We start from the raw sequence: 25,232 nt of genomic DNA, 5'->3' as shown, positions 1-25,232 counted from the left end.
TCCTCAGGCCCGGCACAGGCCTATAAGGGGCCTGGTGTTGGACGTGCCATGCCGGCCCGGCACGGCACGTTTGACACCACTAGTTGAAGGTAGTCATAGTTTGTTTGTATGGAAAAAAAAGCCTTAAAATATAAGATTATAACAAATAATTTTGTCAAACATTAACAAGTGATTCAAAATGTCAAGAAGTCAAAATAAATATTTTTTTATTACAATATTTTTTCTCGTAAAAATTTACTTTTCAATTAAAGTTCTTTACTCCAACTTAGGATAAGAGCGAGGATTTACTCTTGAAAATGACAAGTTCCTAACAGGTGCTAGTTGACTGTTTTGTATTTTTAGCCAAAAGAACTCAACATCTGTATTTTTTATTAACGTAAATAGCATTATGAGCGTATTTATCAGCTCTTATGAATCGCCAAATGGTTCTTATTGATTCTTCCAAGATCTCTAATATCATGTCACTTGTAATTCCACCATTTTCTCTCCCTCCTTTTCTTGCTTTCTTTCTTTCTTTTGAATCCTCTGCAATTCAATCAAGCTTGTATTTAGTTGACTGTTTTGTATTTTTAGCCAAAAGAACTCAACATCTGTATTTTTTATTAACGTAAATAGCCTTGGTAACTTTGATAAATTTGATTAAAAGTCAATGGAAGATTAGATATTGTAATTAAGTGGGGATAAATTGAAAGGAAAAATAGGAGCATTATATTGTGGCCCCTATGCTATGGTCCACGAATTACTATTTGTGACTTTGATTTGTGAGCTTACTTAGGTATACCGTACACATTAGCCACAGAACCATAGGGGTAACCAATCGACCAATACTTGTTATACATACGAGGTATAAAATCCTATGTGGGACTTGCATCTCCTAAACAGATACAAAAAGAACAGTTGATGCTGACGTTATTTAGCAGTAAATCATATCCCATACCCGATAGATTAAGATCCGTTCATTTCACCGATTCAAATTTTGCTATAGTAAAAAGCTCTCATATAAAATTATATCTCAACTCGAATTAAAAACTCGAATCAGCGAACTAAACAGACCATATGAATTTGACTCTCTACCCCAATTAAAATTAGGAAAAGAAGCTACACTTGGAAAATAGACATGGATATTGGACCTGCAAGGTGTGCCAAAAAAGGCATTCACCAATATTTTCTCTCATAACTACGTTTGGGTTACAAATGATCTAAGCCTGAAAACCGAAAAGGGTCACCTAAAAGTGAGAAAAAGCTAAGCTAATAGTTTATCATATTAACATCAACATGGAAACAACAAGAATGAAGGTTCTATATGTATCCTTCGTTTCACAAAATTGACCTTGCTTAGTTTATTGTGACACCAGACGAGTTGATCCGTCGTTATCCGCGACATGTTTAGAACCCGCGACACTAATCTCAGATCAACTTGAGAGAAGAAGTGAAGGTGATCCGAGCCATCTTCTTGGTGCTTTCTCAATTTCTTTAGTATGCAGTTTCCACTCCTCAAGAGGTCTTTAAGTTTCTTGTCTTTCTGCATTCAAAACTCAAATACATTAGAGAAAATGATCTTCTTCCAAATTCAATATGGTTTACTTAAAGACCAAAAAGGGAAAGAATATAAAGAGATTCATAAAGCTAAACCTTTTGGAGCTCCGTTTGAACCTCCAATAATAGCTCTGAGTCTACAGGGTCTTGAAGCTCTATATCCATTTCTCTACGGCTCTTTGGGACCAAATTATGAGCGTATTTATCAGCTCTTATGAATCGCCAAATGGTTCTTATTGATTCTTCCAAGATCTCTAATATCATGTCACTTGTAATTCCACCATTTTCTCTCCCTCCTTTTCTTGCTTTCTTTCTTTCTTTTGAATCCTCTGCAATTCAATCAAGCTTGTATTTAGTTTATGATGTTTAACCTTTTGCAACCAAATAAAAAAAAGAAGCCTTAATTTTGAGTTACATTTTTATCATAATCACTAATGTTTAAAAAAAAATATTCACTAAATATATAGTACTTTAGTTGACAATGTGATGGACCTAACTGAGCTTAAATGCATTTTGATCATACCTTAAAAGAGGGAAATAAAAAAAATCTAAAAGTTCTTTTAACTTCTCACCTCTTATTACCGGAACTTGAAGAAGATTACGCATAATGCATCGGTTCTTGACGTAATTCTCGACCCGAGGACCTTGGAACGGCTCATTTTCTATGAATCTTTGAAGAAGAACCTGAAACTGTTGGAACTCACCAGCAACTTCATTGTACTGACGCAGTCCATATGGATCAGAATCCCATATTTCAAAGATTTTATCATATTGCCACTGAAGGAACTCCCAAGAAAGGCACAACTGTCCAACATAAACCATTTCCAAATCACTCTTCAATTCTCTCCCAAACTTCTCCATTTGGTCAGACTCAGATTTCTTGCGTTTGTATCCCCATAGTGTTGAGGACTTTTGGCTAGAGAAAGCTCGAAGTGGGTCCTTTGATTGAAGAAAACCTGTTGAAAATGGAATGACACCAAACACATGAGAGATTAGCTTCTTCTATAAAATATAATGAAAATAATTGGCCACCAATACCTTTTTCTTTTTTTTTTTGGCATAACTCATGGAGTCGGTATAATTACAAAACTATAAATCAATTTTACAAGCTTAGAAACATGGTGGATGGAGCACTCAGTACAATCAGTTCAACATTATCACAGTGACAGAAAAAAAGAATTCGGAGTTAGGTAAAGGTGAAGGCCAATACCATAATGAGGCAGCTTTTTAAATGAAGCAGAAAAACTATTCTTAGGTTGGTTGGATGACAGATCATTTGTTATTAACATTTAACTACTCATTTAACTACTCCATATTGATACTAATTGCTGCTTTTTGGCACTTGGAAAATGCAGACTAATAAATCAATAATCACCTAACTGTAGAGTGGAAAACTTAAATAATTACTTTTTTAGCTTATAATATCCTTAGGAAGAAATTACCAAAAACAAAAACCCTCTGTACTCAAGCACACCTTTTGAAAGTGATGCATGCCGATAAGAAATGATGACCGGATCTTTCAAATGTTAATGGGGGTTACGCGTGAAGAACTAATAAATATATGTACTTATTTGTACATTTTATGCGCATATTATATATATATATATATACGGTTGTATATATCTCTTCCCTTCTTCCAAATTCAAATTCAAATATAAATTATCACTATTAATGTTAGGGATGTAAACAGGTATAGTTTCAACATTGCCAACTAACCAGATTGAGTGGGTCCAACTGTCCCCAGCTTGAAAGAACTACCTACGGTAGGTTGTGATATAATCATGCAACTTTATTCAGCCATAAAGTATAATTAAAGATCCGTCCTTAACTATGTTACGGATAGACATTGTTAACAAACATAATATATGAATAAAAAGTAATAAGAAAACAGGGAAAAACACACACACACACACACACACATTAGTAGGATACAAAATATAAAAACATATGACCAAAAAAATGGCACTCTGCGCCGGCTTCCAGCTCTGTAAAAATTAATTCTTTTTACAACTTAAATCGTAATTTAAAATTTTTTTTTGTGTGAGAGGAAATATTATAATAAAAAAATTGCAATTGAATTTGTTTGAAAAAAAATATTATAATAAACAGATTTAATTTGTGATTTGAGCGGTGAAAATGGGGCTCAGTTCTATTTCTATACGGAGCTGAGGAACAGGGCTCGCGATGCCCTGGTTTCGATCCTATCAATAATGTATTTTTTTCCACCTAGTGAAGAATTCTTAACAAAGAAAAGAGAATCGGTAAGAATTTTATACTGACCTAAAGCGTACATCTTCTGGTAATTCAGAATGTCAAATTTGCGCATCCTTTCTCTGTAGCTCTTGTAGAATTTGTGAAGCTCACTCAACCTATCTCCGTGATGAAACTTCTCATCAATCTTCCATGGCTTCAAATCCTCTGTTATCTTAGGAGACTCGGATTCTTCTAGAATAGTGGGCAAACCAGTGGCTCTGACCTTTCTAAGCTCCATCTTAAGCTGCTCAAGCAATTCTTGATGCTCCCATAAGGTCTCCAAATCATTTGAATCCTCAAAACCATTTGACTTTTCTGATGAATCCTCTTCATTTGGCTCTGTTTCACACAAATTTTCTTCTGACTTCTCTAATTTCCTAAGTTCTTCAAGAATGCCCTCATCTTCTTCTTCTTCTTCTTCTTCGTCTTCACGATCACTAAACTCACTGTTTTTCTCATTAACAAGAGTGCCCACTTCGCTAAATCCTTCAAAATCCACGTCCGAGAGAAAATCATCGCTGGTTGAGTCCATGAATCGAGTTATAAACGAGAATTCTCGGCTTGAAGTGATTGAATCGGAGTCAGAATCCGAGGCCATATTAGTACTCTCCGACAGAAAATTTTCGTACTCTGTTTCTTGGCTCTGTAATTTCCCTTTCCCAGAACGAGAATTTTCAACAATCTCTTCAACAAAATCCTTCTCGGACAAGAACTCAGAATGGGAAATCTCCTCGTTGCTCGAAGATTGAGACTTTGCAGAAAAGCTCGAGACTATCTCTTCTTCTTCGACGAAGAAGCTAGAGCCAGAGCTAGCGAAACCGCCATTATTCTCTGTAAGATTGCTGGTGAATTCTTCATAAGTCGGAAACTTGAATGTGAAAACAAATTTCGGCTCTTTTGAAGACTCTTTTCCTTCAAAATCTTCCGACCCTTTTGAATCCTCAACACGAGAGATCTCAGAACATGACTTTTGAATCCTCATAACTTCTGGGTTCTCAATAACAGAATCACTCGAACCAATCCGATCGGTTTCTTGGGGAAGAAGAATGTTCACCTTGGAACTATCATCTCTAACATATCTAAACAAAACCAAAAATAATTAAATAAAAAAAAAAGCACATTAGCTATATTCAAGAGGAAGTTATTATAAAAATAATAATTGGTTTTTGGAACAGTTTATACCTGAACAAGACTTTGTTGAGAAGTCTGAGGAAAGTACTTAAAAGGGATGAGAGAGAAACCAAAAAAGAGCCAAATAGAAGAGCCATAAAACCAATTGAAGAAGAGGCCAAGTTATACATGTTAATCCAAACCTAACTAGGTACAATATACACAATAAATCAAACCCATCAAAATCTGGTGTTATTTGTGAAGCAAGAAACAGAAATCGGTCATGGGAAATCTGATTCCCGCGTTGAATTTTCGGAGGAGAAATAGACGTACAACCTGTATTAAAAAAAAAAAAAAGATTTGCATGGAAGGGATTTAAGTGAAGATGAAGTCCGACCTAATCGGTGCGAGGGTAAGACTGATTCAGGTGAGATTGGAAGAAGAAATCTCGGGGGAGAAAACAACATGTCAGCGACTTATTTCGGTTGCTTAGAGCCATGGAATTCTGAGGACCGTTATGTGATTGACATATAGAATAATTCTTCAATCCTTATATCTATCCATATCTATATATGTGTATATGTATTATATCATCAGTTGATTGATGGGTCTGTTTTGCCTTTCTCTTCGCTCTCAGAACAGAGGGAGAGAGAGGGAGAGAGAGAGGGGAGAGAATTGGGTAAAATTGAAAGTTTACGTCTATATTGGTTTCATTTTTCCATGTCTATGGTTTCGTGTTTATGATATTTATGACGAGAACTTTATGGGAAAGTAGCGAAAAAGAAAAAACAGAGACCGACTTGCAAAAGAAGTGATTTTCAACGTGCAATAAATTATATGGGTTGTATGATTCAGTAATTAGATTTCTTAGAATGGTGCCATTTCACGCTATTTTTAATATAGATGTTAATGTTAATTGTATAATTAATGTTAAAAAATATTATGTGATATATTATTTTTATTTTGATACATAATATCATTTAAAATGCTAAATTTATTTTTCTTATAATCATTAAGTTTTAAAAATTATAAAAGTAAAGTTTTGTTTTAAAAATAATTAGAGCAAAAGTTGAAATGATTATACGAAAAAATAAACATTTCATTTAATAGTAATCAAATGTCAAATTTTTCGCATGTTATATTCAATGGAGGATATATTTGAGAAATTTAACATGATAAATAACTTTGTATTAAAAAAATGTTTTTTACACTTAAATACTACGTTTATAATTGACACGTCAATTATAACATTGTATTAAATATGTTCTAACCATACATTTAGATGCACAAACCCCACAAGAAAAGATTATAAGTTATGGAGAAGGAATTAAATCGTAATCGCTAAACAAAAAGAAAAGAAAGTAAAATCGGTAGATAGAGATTTCCATAAACATAGAGGAAAGTTGGGAAATTTTTTTTTTTTTTTTTTTTTTTTTTTTGAAGCCGTGTTTAAGATTTTTCTTTTAAGACAACAAATTCTCTATTAAAGCAAAATTAAAAGCATCAATAAATAATATCCTAAAAGGAAACTTAATTTCTTATAATCAACCCATAGACAAAAACCAAATGACACAAGGAAATTATTATGATGGTAGTGATTAGGAAAATTTCCCAATCAATCTCCCACTACTTAATTGGATTTGAAAGCAATAAAAAGGAGGAGAAAATTAAATTCTTATGTAGGTTATATTTCTTGTAAATTTTCTTCTGTTTCTTATTATTATAATTATTACTATATTATATTATTATTATTAAATGTTACATGTTTATCCAATTTTTATTATAGTTGGATTATAATTGCACTGTTCGCTTTCCGAGAAGTGAGGGTTGGTGAGTCATCTCATTGGAAAGTTACAAACATAAATTGTGAATGAATGGATTTCACACGCAAACACATTCTATTTGAGCAATTTACACCTCTCAACTGTAAAACATTTACACTTTGGTGCAATACAAGTTACAGAAATTTCGAGTGACTAATTGTTCTCACGAAATTTGACTCTACTTAAAATTAGGTAAAAGCACTAGAGATGGAAAATCTCAATCCGTAAAAAGTACAAAGGTTCATCTAACCGGTCTTTTTTTCTAAAAGCATAAAAGAAAGTAGAGAGCACTAATCATAACATGTATAGAAATTGGCCACGTTCATTTTGCCGATTCGAGTTTAGAATTCGAGTTTTGCTACAGTAAAAAGCTCTAAAAAACAGTCACATATAACTTTTTTGTTACAGTAAAAAGCTATTACATAACGGCACATCTCAACTCGAATTAAAAACTTGAATCAACGAACTAAACGGACCCGTTACTCTCAAAGGAGTCTTATTTGCTTAAAACATGGTTAGAAAACGACATAATCCATCAATTCCTTACCTCAAATAATGCAAATTGTTGGAAATCAAAGGCAGTTTTTTTTTTTTTTTTTTCCCTTCTTTTATCAAATATGATGAGGTCAAACAAGGATATGATGGGTGGGATTTTGGACATTAGTTCAATTCCGCGTTGGCTAGAGACATTTTTTTTTTTCATAAACTTCTTGGCCATGCTAAATTTTTAACGTGATCAAATGATTTTGAACTTATCTTAGTCAACTTTCCTATGTAAAAATTTAATTTTGAATCGCCGACAGTGGTGACATGGCTCTCTTTCTTTTCATTTAAGAATCATTCTTCTTATTTGCAATGAGACTACAATTATGCCTCTCAGTGAGCCTATCGAATATGGTTTAGGCCTGCTGTGACTTGAGCCCCATAAATATTAGTAGACGAAAACATGAACTAGTTTTCCTTGTCGTCCTACTTGTAATCTCAGTTGATTTCTCTTATCCTTTTTTTCTTAAGAAAAAAAAAAGAGATTTTTTTTCGGACTGCTTCTCACCCAATTTTGTAGTTTGCCAACAAAAAGCAACAAAGTATTGAGTCATTGACAGCTGATCCTGATTTTAGAGAATTTCTGCAACCATAAGCAGTCATTTTAGAGCATATTTGACTTTCATATCCATCAAGTGTAAGCCATAAATGCAACGTACATTACACTCACGTTTATTTAGTTTATTGATTCGAGTTTTTAATTCGAGTTGATATGTGATTTTATGTGAAAATTTTTTACTGTAACAAAAAAGTTAGATTTTATGTATTTCTGAGAGTTTTTTACTGTAACAAAACTCGAATTGGTAAAATGAACATGACCGTATATCTATATTTTTATTCATTTTAACTCCCAATCACAATCTTTAAAAAAATACTAAAAAAAAGAGAGATGGAAGAGAGGATTACACTGTTACCTAGTCATAAGAATTTAAAAGCTCTCCTTTATAGACAGAATTAGAGAATTTCTGCAACCATAAGCAGTCATTTTAGAGCATATTTGACTTTCATATCCAATAACTGTAAGCCATAAATGTAACGTATAGTACACTCACTGACTCACTCAATTAAAACAGAAACTTCCACAAGTAAATAAAAACTTCTAGCAGATTAAAAAAATATATACATAAATTGCAAATTGCTATGATAAAACATTTTTACTAAAATCTTGCAAATTGCTATGATAAAACATTTTTACTAAAATCCGACAATAAAAAAGCATTCCCTTACCATTTAAATGAAGCAAGTGATTTTCTCACAAACCCATTTACAAAAAAGAATTGAAAAAAAAAAAAGCTTATTAGGTCCAACCAATTGTGCTCAAATACCAAAATGGACTTCTTTTTCATATTTTTTAGTTTGGGTGAGCAATGATATCTTTTATGTTGTTTGATTGGACAATGGAATTAAATCTGATTTCTTAACTTCCTTGTGAATGACAAGTGGAATAGAATTTTTGAGTGAAGTGACTAATGAGTTACAAAAAATATGTGTATATATTATTTGCAAATACAAACAATAATAATAATAATAATAACTAAAATAATATTGAAATCGCAATCGGCAAACCATGCACACGGCACTTATTTCACGGGCCTAGTAGAAAAGCATGTGCGCGTTAAACAAAGAAAGGTCGATTATGCATAATTGTTTAATGTTGCACTAAACACTGAGCGCTAACAAATATTTAAATATCAAATATCATATCCCTTTTTTTATCTGCATTATTTGACTTCTTCCTCTATCTTAGAAATATGCCGAAATAATCTCGATTAGCAGAACACTTAAAACAATTGTCTACATCTTTTAATGGAAAATAACTTTTCTTAAATGCCACTATGGCTACGTAAGCGAATTCTTCACATAATGTTCGGTAACCAAAAGACAATTAATAAGTCTAATTAGTTGAAAATTTTGAAGGTCCTTCTAGTGGATCTTTGAACTTAAAAATGGACACATTTTCAGGCATGATCTCCGTAGATTCTCTGTTTGGCAACTCAGATATTTAAAATGACATATATTCCTCCACGTGTGTGAATATTAAAATATCCAATACACCAATACATAAAAACCCTTAAAGGCCAACAAAGATTTATACTAAAGAAAAAAAAAATGTGAAGATTTTTCTTTAACCATACAACAAGACACACATATCAGTGGAGATTCTGCTTTGGAGACAACTAATGCTCACGGGAAATGATGCAGGGAAAAAAAGGAAATATCCCATCTGCCGCTGAAGTGTATGATTGTCTCCTCTTTCTTTTGTTTTTGTTTAATTTAAACAAGTAATAACAATTATTTAAAAACAATGATTTGACCTTTAAATTTAGGGAGTTTTTTTTTGTAGAATTGAAAAAAAATAAATTAACAGTAATTCTCTATTTTTTAACTATCAAATATGTATAAAAAAAATCATCTGTTATGTATATACATTGTAATATTTGACTAAATTCGACTCTAATGATATTCTGATCTATTGAGTGTTAAAGTATAAAATTATTGTTTGTCCACCTCTTAATAGCTTAAGCTTTTAGGATGGATTGGTAAACTAACACCGAGAAATTTCATAACTTTTATGAATAGAAAAAAAGTTTGTTTTTCTTGCTGCTTAACTTTTTTCGACACCAAAATTTGTGGGTAAAAAGTAGTAGTAAAAATTAAGGGTGCGTTTAGAACTCATTTTAAAATGATTTTATTTTTTATATGAAAATAAAAATGAAAACGTTTTCAATCTCAGACAAAAATCATTTTTAAAAATGCGTTTAGTAGTTTTATCAAGAGATTATTTTCAGTATAAAAAAATCAATTAAATCCATTAGTGTCTCTCTCTCCACGAGAGAGAAAAAATCAGAAACAAAAAATAAAAAATGACTAAAAATTATTTTTTATTTCTCTCTCATTTTACACTAAATTAAAAAATTATTTATATTTATATTTTTTATCTTTAATTGTGTCAAACGTTATTTTTATCCTGTTTTTATTTTTTTCTCAAAAAATGTGAAAAATAAAAATAACTTCAAACGCAGCTCAAAAGAACCCATTTAGTGCACACCTTTGTGACACAAATGGCTTAAGAAACTGCAAAGTTTGTGGTGTGTTACATTACAATATTTGCTTTTTTATCACTGTCTTCCTTTTGTGTATGGATAAAAGGACAAATAATTATTAGACAATTTGGACTAGGTCCACAAGCCGCATTTTCCAACACCATGTCGGCCGCTATGTCAGGCCTTTTGCGCTTACACACACACACACAAATATAGACCGAAAACAAAAATCATGCCAGCAACACAACTCAAACAACGGACGCGCAAGAAAAATGTATTGAAACTTTAGGTATTGTCGACACTAAGGCCCCGTTCATTTCACTGATTCGAGTTTAGAATTTGAGTTTTGTTATAATAAAAAATTTTCAGAAACAATCACATTTAACTTTTTTGCTACAGTAAAAAATTCTCACGTAACATCACATCTCAACTCGAATTAGCGAACTGAACGAGCCCTAAGTGTTGTTTGGTCGGGGATTCGTATCCCAATTCGAATCATGGTTCGTGGTTCGTTATAATGTTTTCTCTCACAAAAAATATACGTAAATCGAAAATGATTCTAATCTCATGAACCAAACGTCTCCTATATAAGAACTATTTGTGCGATGCACAAAAAGGTACAGGAGGCCACTTGTTAACGTATGGGAGTTAAATTGTAAAGGTCTCTGAAAATATGTCTAGTTCACTTCGTGAATTTAAATTTTTAATTTGAGTTCAGATGTGATATTTTTTAAGACTTTTTAACTGTAATAGAAAAAGTTAAATGTGATATTTTTTAATAATTTTTAACTGTAAAAACTTAAAACTGAAAACTAAATCGGTGAAATAAACAAGACCTTTATATGAGGGAGGGTTAGTGTCAGCTAAGAAATATTATTAAAATCATTTAAAGGATAAACGGGTAACTCAACATACATTAAAGAAATGAATTAAGACATTGTAAAAATCTATCAATAGTTAATGGAAAAACATGGTAGCAATACCAGGTAGGTACAAGTGTAGAAAATGGTAAAAGTATGTGTATTTTTAATACAAGAAGTGAGACATCTAAATGTCATATTAAGCTTGCTCATGGATAATGAATAATAAATAAAAATATGTATTACAAAGACTATTATGTAAAAGTGATAATAAAACATTATAATAATTAAACACATGATTGTCATACTAAATTAATACGAATATGATAATTAAGGCCTAAATTACAAATTGTAATTTAGTGTTACAAAATTAATGGACTAAAGTAAAAGCTAGCACAGAAATATGGCCCCGTCATGTTTGATAATATCAAAATGTTACCGTGACGTGTTAAAATGAAGACTTTTAATTATATTAAGACGGTTTCATCACATTAATATATATATATATATATCATTTTGATGTTACGAACTTGATTTTTTAGACTAAAGATCAGTAAATTATATTGATGTTATTTTTCATAATTTAAGATTGTTGATTGTCGTTTTTATACAAGACCCATCCATTATGTCACTAATACTACTTGGTTAGGACATTTCCAATACAATATATTCTTCTAATACTAAGGCTCCAATTAGTAGGAGTGAATAAGAGAGTTTGAGAGATGAGAAATATGAATGATAGAGAGGAGTATAGTGACCCTTTATATTGTTTTGTATGAGGTAGAAGAGTTGAAATAATAGATGATAATTATTTGTTTAATTGTTGTATTGTCTATTTTACTATTTGTTAATAGTTTATTTTGAAATATAAAAAAGGTTTTTTAATTTAAATTTGGTTGGATTCATTTAATGGTTTTGGAGGTCAATTGCCGTAATTTTTAGTTTAGAGACTCATTTATCAAATGCGACAAGTTCAAAGAGCAACTATGAACCACGCATAAAAGCCTAATAATAATTAAATGACAATTGTTTACAGCTAATTAAACCTTACTAATTATTGTTTATTAGATCAAAGTTAATCTTACAAATAGTTCATGACCTTTTATCATCAATCTCTCTTTGCTCCTTAAGGTTTAAAACATCTTAAAAACTCATGTTTAATCTATCAATTTGCTTCGGCTTTAGTCACTTGACTTATTTTCATTAGTTGTGTGTAAAAAAGAAGATAGAATATGCATGTACGATGCTGAAAGTAAATAATGTTTTACTATTAGAACACATAATATGCACATGATTTATCACAAAAGTGTAAAAAAAACACTCTGCTAATTGAATATTATCTAAATTTTGAGTTGTTTTCAACACTAAACTAATTAATAGGACTATAATCAAAACAAATTGATAGATTAAATATTAAATTTAGAATGTTCTAAAATTCAGGAACTAAATAAGATTGACAACAAAATTCGGGATTGACCCTTAACCAACATTTCCAACATAATGTAAAGAAAAGTAGAACCTATCCTAAAAAGTACGTTCAATACATAATACAATTACTAAAGCATGCTTTCACACCTGTCTGGTTTAATCAAATGTAGAATAAATAATTGTATTAATCTATATCACCTATACTAGCTTCAAAGAAAAACACACTCAAGAAAATTGACGTAGGACTGAGATAGAATGTAGAATATAAATAGAATTTAGATTAAAGAAAAAGAGAGAATCAATAGGAGAAATAAAACCAAGATAGAAAAGAATAACTGCGACGGAGATGGAAATAAAGGAAGAACAAGAACAAAAGAACTAAAATTCAATATTCTCTAATAATCATGAAAAGCCTAAATGAAATTACAATCACTAATGTATTTATAGACATGTGAAAGATAAACTGAACTAATTTAAAAATAATACTACGTGATAAATATAATTCTAATTTAAACTTAAAATAAGTGATAAAATCATTTTGGTACTCTGGTATAGCCTAACATGTAGTTAGTACAATAATGTTCAAACAGTACATTAGTCTTTAAAGAAATATTCTTTTAATATTTTAAGATCGATTTTCAAAAAATAAATTGGCAATTCTACCGTTCTCACTAATTAATAACAGCCTAATAATTTTTTTAAAACAATTTTGAAATACTTTAAATCATTAAACTTAAAAAATTAAAATAAGGTGAAATGTTTTCAATAAATATTTTTTAAGTTAATAGTTTCTATTTAATTAATAAAAAAAGGAAGTTTGGACATTTGTATGTTATAAAAAAAAAGTTTCGGTGAATATACCGTTTTAATATTATTAAAAACATAAAATTTTAGTGAGATGTTTTACCATAATAGAAGGTACTAAAATAATTCTATATCGTAAAATAAAGAGAAAATTTATCCTAATAAATAGCTATAATTTGAATTCAAAAACCCTATTCTAATTAGTCATATTTTTTCTTTCACTCAAAAGCCATTTAAGAAACTTCTTTTCACATTAAGGGGACGTTTGGTAAGGAGATTCGTATCCTGATTCGAATCATGGTTCATGGTTCGCTACAATGTTTTCTCTCATAAAAAATACATGTAAATCGAAAATGATTATAATCTCATGATTATAATCCATTAACCAAACGTCTCTTAAATTTCCCAATTCAAGTGAAACTGAAACCAAACTCTTTTTCTTAAAAAAAAGAAAAAAAAGCCAAGAGAAGAGAACCAAACAGTAAAATCGGATTTTGTATTTATGGTGTGAACAACTGGGCAACTATTTATTTTTATAAATAAACTATGCAACCATTTCTTTTCGTTTTATTAAAATCGTTTATCCCAATTTTTTTTTTTTATCAAAAAGTAACTCACATAAGCTGTCAGATTACTATTACAAATCTTTAGGCTACCCTTTTTTCCATCAGATTCGTTGAATGTTTTTCCTGCAAATTGAAGTGTTGATTGATCCGCTCAGTTTATAGGTGTGAATTGGAGACAAGTCTCTTGTTCTTACCTTCCAACCTTAAAAAAAAGTTATTAAAAATAATAATAAAAGAATCTCGTTGCAGTTGCCAGATGGGGACAGAAAACACGCGTATCCTTACAGAAGCATGAGACTGAGGATTGAGATTTTTATTTTTATTTTTATTTTTTTTCTATTTTGAGGGTTTGAGATTTGACCCACCAACTTCTGATTTCTTATAGAATCAACACGCCAAAAGTTCACCTCTATGAAATTTACTAATCTCCATCCTTCTAGATCACCATAAAAAATGTGTGTGTCCTAGGAAGATGGTGTGTAGAAGTCCTAACTTAAAGACATTTGACCATGCTAAAGAAAAAGGCCTGTGGCTTCTGGTGGGCCAGGACCCCTTCTACATGGCGGCATAATGTTTATACAGAAATAGTAGAAAATAGGTTAATATACAAAGTTTAAAGAAGTATATAAGTTAACTTTTAGTTATAGAAATTAATAAGCCATAATTTATCAAGTTATGGTTCATAATCAGATAAGTTATGGATAAATTTATCAATGGTTCATAACCAGACAAATTATGGACAAAAACCGTGATTTATGGACAATAACTTATCAAGTTATGGTTCATAACCAGACAAGTTATGGACGAAAACAGTAATTTGGCTCATTTATTAACTTATGTAAATTATTGGCCTATTAATTTTAATTCATCTCAAGTCTTGGCTTATTTCTCTTTTTCTCCCATGCTTATATGTAACAATTAATTTGAAAAAAAATTAATGGTATGTTTAGTTTACTGAACATAAAAATTTAAACAGTAATATTTCGAAAAAATGAAAAAATCGGGTTATATATTTTCAAAGTTATTATTATATTATGTCTTATTACACCATATTTGCACCCACTAAATTTATTAATACTCCCACCAATTATAATTTATATTTATTACAATTTTAGATGCATTAAAATTACATTATAACCCATTAACGTACCTATATATTAATTATAAATGAAAATAATATTTTCTTAGAACAAAGAGCATACACCCACATTAACTATAATTAGAAAGTATTTTTCAAAGGAATAAAAAAATATACCCCCACTTTTTGTTTTATACCAAACCAAAATCAATCTGAAAACAAGAAACGAAGAACAAGCAAATAATTAGCCAAAGCAATCAAAGACGCAGCTTTGTGAGGATAAAATGCAGAGAGTTGTTCTTGCACTTCTTTGTTCAAAAAAGAAGAAAGAGGACGAGGTAAAACGAAGACAATTAATAAATAAAAGTAAAAAGAATTGCATTAATTTAAAAAAAGATAATATAATATAATTAATTGTTGAAAGGAATTATATTATTGTATAAATAAAATCAAGATTAAAATTAGGTAAGGGTATTAAAAGTTAAATTAAGTATTATGAAAATTATAACTATAAAATAATATATTTTTTAAATATTTATTAAATAAATATTAATTAGTGGAGACATCTATAAATTTTTAGGGTGCAAATCTAACAACTCTAATTTTTACATGTTACAAACACTCCGCGGCACCTCAGACATTGACATGTATAGAATTGATCTTTGCTAAAGGACTGTGGAAAAAGCAGAAGTTGGCTTGAATACAAGGAAAAAAGGCTGACAGAGAAGCCCGTTAATTTGAATTTTTAATTCGAGTTAAAAATGTGATGTTGTTTGATAAAAAGCAGAAGTTGGCTTGAATACAAGGAAAAAAGGCTGACAGAGAAGCCCATTAATTTAAATTTTTAATTCGAGTTAAAAATGTGATGTTGTTTAATAATTTTTTACTATAGTAAAAAAGTTAAATGTGACTGTTTTTGAGAGTTTTTTAATGTAACAAAATTAAAATTTAAAACTCAAATCAGTGAAAATTAGAGACAGTAAAGTGGGTCTAAGGAAATCTTTTTGGCATTTTAAGGAGAAAGATTACGATGGCATTGTTTCAGAATCACCGCCCTAGAAATTATAGCGTTCCTCCAAATCCAACTTGATTGTGATTCGTGAAACGTCCACATTAATTGAGAATCCAAATGGAAAATTGGGGTCCATTTATTTTGATGGTACTTGGGCATTGGACATGAATTTGGATTTGAAATGGTCGTAGTCCAAGTCTAGAATGCTGTTTCTTTGCTTCCACGCGGTTAAGGTTCTCTCTTTTTGTTTTTTGCTTTCTTTTTTTTTTTTTTTTTGCTGTGACAAAATATATATTCAAGACTAGAAAAGGTGTTTAGATTAGGATGAATAGTACCTTCGGGCCTTTTGTTTTACATGCTGAGAACTTTTTTTTATTTATTCTTTATTTTTATTTAGAAAATAATGTTTATTGCAATTTGTATTTTTCAATTTCTTTTCTTGTTTTCAAATGTGAGTATGTGAACAAAAGTCTTATAATGAGCTTGATAAGACTTGAACTACTCCTAATAAGATTAATCGTTTTTACAATGAAACCCAAAGTTAGATTCCAAATTTAGCCAAGTGTAAGTACAATGTGAACTTGGGACAAAATCATACAAAGTCTCATGAGCCATCGGAGTTAGCCGTGAAATAGATATAGATAATGAGTAAAAATGACTTGCAATACTCTTAGGGCCGTATGATTCATCGGTTCAAGTAAATAATTTTGTTTATGAATTTAAATTTTTTAAAAGAATCTATTGACTGAAACTTTTTTGATTCAAATTTTTTTGAGAGAGTAGAATTAGAATCATGAGTTCAAGTCAATGAACTAACGGCCCCTAATACACTAAACTTTCATGATGTAAGCCATAACCTAGCACTATATAGTATATATTTGGAATACAAATTGTTGTTGAATGAATATTGATAACTTATGTTAGGAAACCTGAACACTTCCAGCTCGGTTTCCAGCTTACCATTGATCATCTTCATTCTACAAAGTGGTCTTGGGGAAGCAGAAGACTCGGGCCTAGGCTGGGCCTTCATATGAAAAGTCAAATACCAAGCGGCCTAATGTCATCTAACCATAAACCCATTATCCATTTGTCCCCGCAGTTTTCAAACCCATAGTTCTCGTATATTCAACAATCATCACTAACTAAACTTTCACTTCAAGCCCGTGCCCTTTCAAAAATCTGCGCAGAAACATTTTACAATTTTCCAAAAGTCGAACCCAAAGATTGCAGTTAAAAGACACCTGACGCATTTAGAAAGTATATTAAAATTATGATTTTTTATTTTAATATTTAAAATTTAATTTTTTTATAAAAAAATATTATATGATTAATAGTTTGAGTTTGAATATATAAAATAAAGGGAGAAAAAAAAAAATAGATCAAGACTTGAGATGAATTAAAATTAATAAGCTAATAGTTTACATAAGTTAATAAATAAGCTAAATTACTGTTTTCATCCATAACTTGTCTGGTTATGAATCGTAACTTGACAAGTTATTCACGGTTTTTATCCATAACTTGTTTGGTTATGAACCATAACTTGACAAGTTTATCAATAACTTATTTAGTTATAAATTATAACTTGACAAGTTATGACCTATTAATTTTTAGTTATATTTTTTTAAAATTTTTATATTGACCTATTTTCTACTATTTCTCTAAAACAAATGAGTCGATTATTGAAGGCCCAATCCCGGTAGGTAATGTGTGCAGGTGTCAATGCAGGTGTCAATTGATACACATAGATGGGTTAGGCACATGGAAATTGAAAAGGCTTATAAATTTTGTTTTGTTTTGTTTAATTTGATAAGCAACAAAAGGCTTATAAATGTTAAGTCAGAGTCTGGCCTCCCATGCACTATTAATTGTAATCATTACACTAGTATTTTTCCCCTTTTTTTTCCAAAAATAAAAAATAAAAAAAAATCAGACTAGCTAGCTAATTCTGGTTCCATCATCCATGTGTTTGATATGGACTGCCTTTATCTCATGAACAACCAAATGGTAGTAAAAGTAGTAAAACAACCACCAGAAAATGATTTGGTAGTAATAATACTACAACAATTATAAAAAAAACAACATGTTTCACGAAACTTAAAAAAAAAAAAAGAAACTAAAAATTCATAACAGAAGCTTGGAAACCACATTGCAGGGCAGAGAGAGCATATGCTCACTACTCAGACTCCATAACCATAACTATATAAATCATTGTTACAACAGAAGATATTATATAAAAATCACAAAACAAAAAGGAAAAAGCTATATTTAAAAAAAAAGGAGAAGATGGCACCGATTCATGGGCACTGCACACTTCATTAGTAAAACTAGATCATGAAATGCATTTTCGATTTTCCCCATTTTTTGTTTTAAAAAAACCCCATTTTCACAATACATAATCCAAATAGAAATTGAGCCTAGCACTTTTAAGATTTAGTGTGTGTGTGTATATATATAATATACATAGATATAGCGAGCATATATATCATGAGTTATAAATATACAGGCTGCCAAAATCCAAACGACCAAAGAATTCAAAAGAATTTACTGTGCGCGCAACAAGGCAGATGATCAGAAATGGGGAAGCATGGCAGAATGAGCTGGCTTATTGACCAGCAAATGCTAAGATATAATATCATATAAGTGACCACAGCCTTTTCTTTCGGTGGCTTTCAACGGTACTACTATTGCCTTGGACTAAAATATGCATGCTTCATTTATGAGAATTACATGCAGAAATCTAAAACCAGCAGCAAAATAAAATAATAAAAAATAAGGTATGTATAAAGCTGAAAGGAAAAGAAAAAGGAGAGGAATGTGCATACAGAAACATACAAAATATTATTGTATGTATATACGTGTGTATTAATGTATGTATTGCGCGTGTATATATATATATATATGCGCGGGCGCGTGCATGTATCTTGCTAGCTATATATTGAAATAAGGCACATGGAAATGGCAGGGTGCATGACATGATGGATGACGCAAGACCATTTCTCAAAGAACCTTTATTTATTATATTTATCATTGATTTTGAATCATGATTTATGGTTCTTTACCCTACGAGAATGGTTCTGAATTATGATTCTGAATACATAAACTAAACGTCATCTCAAATTTCCTACATCTCAGGTTCCTGGAAAATGGTTTTCTTGGCCTTTTTGTTATGCGCTTTAAATACTAGATAGTGTGTTTATTAGTTTGATTTGAACTTTGAAGCGTTAGAATAGAGAGTAACTATGTAGAAAGTGTACGATTGGATCTGATCAGTTTAAGTCGACGAAATTGGCAAATTAAAGTGGAAAGGAAAATTTACAATAATACGAAAAAACGACTTGAGAATGAGTGTGTTAAGATAATTAACGTTCTTATGGCTTTTCACTTAACATATGGGTTCGCATATGTTTGAGGGCCCCAGCTTGTTGAGGCTGGCTCCAAGCTGGTTTCAAATAGCAATTGGAATGGCCTTCTTCACATTAATTTTTGGAATCGAAGCTACTTTTGACTTTATGAGTTCACGAGTCTAAGAGTCGCTTCAAAGAGTGTTTGGATAGTTTTTTATTTTATTTATTTTTTATTTTAAAGTGCTTTGACAATCTAAAAGAGCGTTCAAACAAAGTCAAAAAATATGTATTCTCAAATAATCTCTTCTAATAAGTATGTGTTTAACATTATTTTTACTTCTGCTTTCAATCAGTGAGAAAAGATAAATAAAAGTCGTAACTTTTTAGTAAGTATTTAAGCGTTATATAAAAAAATAATGAAAATGGTATCTAATCTAAATCTTCTACTAATCAATAAACATATTATAACGAAGTTTTGAAGGTCAAAATTAAACTTTGTTATAAGTTGATTAACCATTAGAAGTTTTTTTTAGAAGCCACAAAATGTGGAATTGACTAGATTGAAGGTCAAAGCTCTTCTCATATGCTACTCAAATGCTTTCAGAAGCCTTTTTTTTTTATCCACATTCTACTTTGAAACTAAATATAGACACTATCTTCGAAAGCCATCATTTTAATAAAGATCCTTCTACAATCTTGTACATCTTTATTACTGTTTCTGAATTATTTCACACTAGTATAAATCGTATCAAAATATAAACGCACACAAACCTAACAAAATTTAATAAAAATTTAGTAGTCTAAAACAACATCTAATAACGATATATAGCTATAGTCTTTAATTTCTTTATTACGTACCTTACCAAAAAGTTTTTAATTAGTTTATAATAACTAGTGCTATAATGTATCATTTATACATTATTATTAATATCCTTCGCAATATAAAGTTCTTGATAAAGAAGAGGTAACGTATGTAGTACTCTACTGCTAGATTTTTTTTTTCCCATTTACAAATAATTCAACATTATTAATGGGGGACCATTGAGGGGTATACTAATTAGCCGGTTCCATTAGTGGCAAAAGGCAAGCATTGATCACTCTATAAGCTATACGTGTATATATATATAAAAAAAAAAAAACTCATGCTTCTCTCACATGTCTCTTTCTTTCCCTCTTTAATCACATCCAACCACGTGGCGTTACACAGACACCAAACTCCTTGTTATGTGCAAAGTCATTAAATTCAAGTCTTGCTTAGGTAAATTTTGGTTCTTCAGTTGCTTTCAACCGTGATGTACCACTCTTTATCGGTAAATTGTAAAAGCAAAAGAATATAATCAGTTTGATCAGATCTGCATGCGTCCAATTCTTATGTTTTTGACGACTGGTTTATATTTATAGACTCTTTCTATCGTCCTTTAATAGTCTTTTAATAGGACGGTCTCTCCAACTTAATATGTAAAAAAAAAAAGTGATAGTCATTAAACGTAATATTGACATTAAAAAAAGTATATTAGAAAAAATTTTCATTAAAAAAATGATACACCATTAGGTTTAAATATATCATCGTCAAAGGTATTTTAATATTACTTATTTTAACTTCTAATTAAATTCTTTAATTTAATAATATTCCACAACTTTATCTTTTTTTTCTAATCTGTATTACCATATTTGATTAACAGTTAAATAGTTTAAGTTTTCTATATGTAAATATGTAATTGGTGATTCATAAATATTAAATTAAAGTAACTAATGCAAATTATAGTGTTTCTAGCGTCAAGTATCAGAATAAAAACAAAATAAGGAAATAGAATTAGTACATAAGATAGTAGACAACATGTAAATACACAGAAACAACTCTTCTCCCAAAATTTTGTCTATCATCCCATCATCGTCATTGTTAAGTTGGAACCTAATTAATTATGCTGACGATTTATTACTTGATTTCTGTTATTGAGTTTTTATTGCTTTCGGTAATTAAAATTAAAGCGTCTATTAATATTTTTAACAGTCATCCTGAGCAAGAGGTGGTGGAGGGTATCACACTTGGCTGGGGGAGGAGGTATAAATTCATTCACCCCTAAATTCATCTACGACATAACAACATGTTGGCCGTGTTTGGAATTGATATAGTTTTTGTTTTTCACATTTTTCAAAAAAAAAAAAAAATGAAAACGTTCTCAAAACGGCGTTTGGCGCAATAAAAGACAAAAAACGGAAATGAATATGATTTTTTGGTTTAGTGTAAAATGAGAGAAATGAAAAACGACTTTTAGTCGTTTTTCATTTTTTATTTTCATTTTCTCCTCTCTCGAGCAGAGCGAGAGAAAGAGAGACATTAACGAGTTTTTTTATACTGAAAATAATCTCTTGATAAAATTACCAAATAAATTTTTAAAAATGATTTATGTCTGAGATTGAAAACGTTTTCATTTTTCTTTTCATACAAAAAACAAAATCATTTTAAAATGAGTTTCAAACGCACCCGTTGAGTTTTAGATATTGATATAGATCAAGATGAGGGAGCGGAACGACATTGTTTTGACCAAGTATGGGGCCAATTTCTTCCTATACCCTCGACGAGACCAAAGTATGGTTTCCACTGTTTCTTCTTCATTTAGCCCATGAGTCGGTTGATGGGACGAGGCAACAAAATGTGCGTGTTGAGTGAACCTTTGATGAACCATTTAAATTCACAAATTTGCGTACCATTTGCAAACGCACCGCAGTAGGGCTGTAAAAAATCACCCCGAACCCGACGAATCCGGCCGAGCCGAGCCGACCCTACTAAAAAATCACGGGTTTCTAATTTTTTATTTAATTTTCGGTTTTAATTATGCTTAACCCGCACTGCACGGGTAGGGACGCGGGGTGGGGTTACATAAACCCGAGGTAACTCTACCCGGCCGAACATGTTCAAAGTAGGTAAAATAACGTCCAACACTTCAAATTCTTACTTTCATAAGTTTATGGACTTTATGCATTTAAACTGTTAACTTATTTATGTTTTGGATTCACGGTTTGTGTAAAAAATACTTGTATGCCATAGTTGTTGAATTAGGACATTCTTTATTTATATTGGAAGTGTTTGATTTCAAAGTGAGTGTTTTAATTGTTCACCTTGCATTTAGACTCCCTCTTGAAGGAAAGACATGTGTCTGTTTGATAATGATTTCTTCTATAACAAGCACAGATTAATTGACTAAAAAGTGATCATGTGGTCCTTGAGATCACCAACACGAGTAACCTGAGTAACCCGACCCTACCTGAGGTTACCCGAAAGGTTGCGGGTTTGTAGACTTAAGAGAGTGTCGCGGCCCAAAATTTTCTCAACCCGCACTGGTCGGGTAGGCTCAATTTTTCGGCTCAACCCTACCCTACCCGGCCGATTTACACCCCTACACTGCAGTCATGGGAATAAAACTGAGGAAGAAAATAAGAGAAGCTCGAATTTAATATGTCGTCTCTTAAGGATTAACCGTCTTATGCTACTCACGCCGTCATACAATCCTATATAGAAACGACACTTTCGTATATAGAAACATGTTTTTCGTATTACAATGTACTATAGCTTAAAGTTTTTTTCCATGAGTTTTCCTAAATTAAGCCGTCACGCGACTAAATTTTAACAGATAAGTTGACGCCAAAAGTCAAGTTTTAAACCATCTTCAATATAAATGTTAATGTCAATTGTATATTTAGCATAAAAAAATATAAAATGATGTGTTATTTTCATTTTTACTTCAATGTATAATGTCATTTGAAATGTTAAATATACTTTTTCCTATAATTATTAAATTTTGAAACTTGTAAAAGTAAATTTTTATTTTTAAAATAATTAGAAAATGCAAAAGTTTCATTGATTATATAAATAAACATTTTAGCCAATAGTAGTCAAATTTCCTATATGCTATACCTGGTGAAAAATTTACCACAAAATAGCATATGGAAAATTTGACACAACAAATAACATTACATTGGAGAGCATTTTTTGCACTCTAATATTAAATTTATAATTGATCTATTAATTATAGCGTTGCATTGGAAATGCTCTTAATGATAAAAATATTATTGCAGGCTAAAAATAGCTTCGCTAAATGACCTATTTGTTGTAGTGTGAATTGTGACTAGAATCAGTTAATTAGGCAGTAGAAGATCAAATTTGTTTTAAGAGATCACAAAGTATGAGAAATTTTTATTGCATTTCAATAATGGTAGAAGAAAATTTATGCATTTTACTAAGTGATGGAGATATTGTGGGATCTGCCGCCCCCTTTTCCTCTCTCTCATATCTCTTTGTAATCTGCAGATTAAGTCACTGCAACTACTATTATATATATTGAAGAATCAATATTATACTTTGATGAAGAATATTATGGTCAAATGTCAATAGTCCACATATTTTTGTACCTAGATATGCAGTACTACACGGCACCACCTATATACATATGTATATATCTAAATATAAATATACATATATAGATATACGTGTCGTGTCCGTGGCACGTCCGAGTTGTGAAATTGTATAATTGGACGCAGACAAATCCATAAGCATTTACAAAAAAAAAAAAAAAAAAAGAAAAGAAAATGCTAAGACTACCAACATGATAGGTAGACCTATAATTTTCATTTAGATTTGGCTAGATCCTCTTTATCCAACTTGATGTCATTCAAGCTATAGTTACATAGCAAAGAAACTCAGACAAGTTCGGGCCAATATTATTTCCCACCACCACAATACTATAATATTAGGCGCTAAAAAATTAGTAGTGGACCTCAGTGCTTTCTGTTTCAAACGGCAATAATCCCATATTTTCTCGGGGCTGTTTTTAAAAAAGATAAAGCAGCTCACGTGGCTATTCCTTTCTATTCTGTCTATTGCTATCCATGTAGCACAGATGCATGACGACGGCGCGAGAAAATACGAGTTGAGATCTGTCGTCTTAAATTTATGTACTAATAATTGTTCTCCCAATTAATTTTTAACATCTTATTAAATTTTGACACTTAATCAATTATGGTAAATTTTTAAAAACAGAGTTATTTAACGGATATTGGTTATAGTTTACGAACCCATTTAGTTCGTTAATTTAAATTAAAATGTGATTTTATATGAAAATTTTTTATTTTAATAAAAAGTTAAATATAATTATTTTTAAAAATTGATGAAATAAATAAGACATACAGTTATATCTAATTCTAATCCAAAACTTTTATTCTTTTTTCTGACTTTTTTTTTCTCTCTCTCTCCGCTCTTTCCTTATTGTTTTTTATCAGTGAGTCTCGCTTTCTTAAGATGAAATTTTTTTTTTTTTTTTTTTTTTTTTTTTTTTTTAAAATTTTTTTTTTTTTTTTTTTTTTTTTCTGTAACATGTATTGACCAAAAGAAGTAAATTAATCCGAGATTCTATCAATGGGCTTCACAGCAAAAATAAGAACTCTAAAGAAAATAGGGGAATGGGTCTTCTTGATTGCTTTCCCAGAAGATTAACATCAATACAACTGCAATTAATGTCCGCGAGAGCAGCAAAATAGCAAGAAGCTCATGACTTCTTCTTTTTCGTTGTCTTTGATGACTGGCAGTGCAATTGTTAGGAGAAGCAATTCGAATCGTCTTCTCACGAATGCCCAATCTACCATTTCGATTTGCCCTATCCTCGTCTGAATCACCTCTTCACTCTCTCCACCTTCGACCTGAACAACCACCCAGCGACGACGATTATCGACGCCCATCCCAAAGATTCCTAGCCGAGAATAAATCTCACCGTAGGGCTTTTAGCGAAATTGAGCCGCGATTCTCTGAACAAGAGTGGCGACGCGCGGGAAGAGCG

At 30.9% G+C, this 25,232-nt stretch overlaps 1 protein-coding gene across 2 annotated transcripts; it reads right to left on the bottom strand.

Annotated features, from left to right (window-relative positions):
• Positions 1–392: 392 nt before the first annotated feature.
• LOC21388498 lies at positions 393–5,637 on the bottom strand. 2 transcript variants are annotated; one of them, XM_024171712.1, is made up of 6 exons: positions 4,972–5,637; positions 3,817–4,868; positions 2,109–2,492; positions 1,633–1,865; positions 1,331–1,522; positions 393–525 (listed from the first exon to the last, which is right to left on the bottom strand). In XM_024171712.1, the coding sequence occupies exons 1-6, from the start codon at positions 5,088–5,090 to the stop codon at positions 457–459; spliced, it is 2,049 nt and encodes a 682-aa protein (XP_024027480.1). In that variant the 5' UTR covers positions 5,091–5,637; the 3' UTR covers positions 393–456. The 2 variants fall into 2 exon arrangements, with proteins under 2 accessions (XP_024027480.1, XP_024027481.1); XM_024171713.1 differs by lacking the exon at positions 393–525 and having other exon boundaries at positions 1,085–1,522.
• Between the last annotated feature and the right edge of the window lie 19,595 nt (positions 5,638–25,232).

This window comes from Morus notabilis, unplaced genomic scaffold (genome assembly GCF_000414095.1).
Source record: "Morus notabilis unplaced genomic scaffold, ASM41409v2 Scaffold1934, whole genome shotgun sequence".
Lineage (NCBI taxonomy): Eukaryota > Viridiplantae > Streptophyta > Magnoliopsida > Rosales > Moraceae > Morus > Morus notabilis.
Note: the sequence above shows the minus strand (reverse complement) of the source record. Positions and strands in the feature narration are given on the sequence as shown.

What these genes read in the sequence shown, in the direction of transcription:
- LOC21388498 (XM_024171712.1), bottom strand. Translation starts at nt 5,090, where the DNA reads ATGTATAACTTGGCCTCTTCTTCAATTGGTTTTATGGCTCTTCTATTT. An exon ending in CTCAACAAAGTCTTGTTCAG is followed by an intron (nt 4,869 to 4,971) that starts GTATAAACTGTT and finishes GGTTTTGTTTAG; the next exon opens with ATATGTTAGAGATGATAGTT. An exon ending in GTCACAATAAACTAAGCAAG is followed by an intron (nt 526 to 1,330) that starts GTCAATTTTGTG and finishes ATTGAATTGCAG; the next exon opens with AGGATTCAAAAGAAAGAAAG.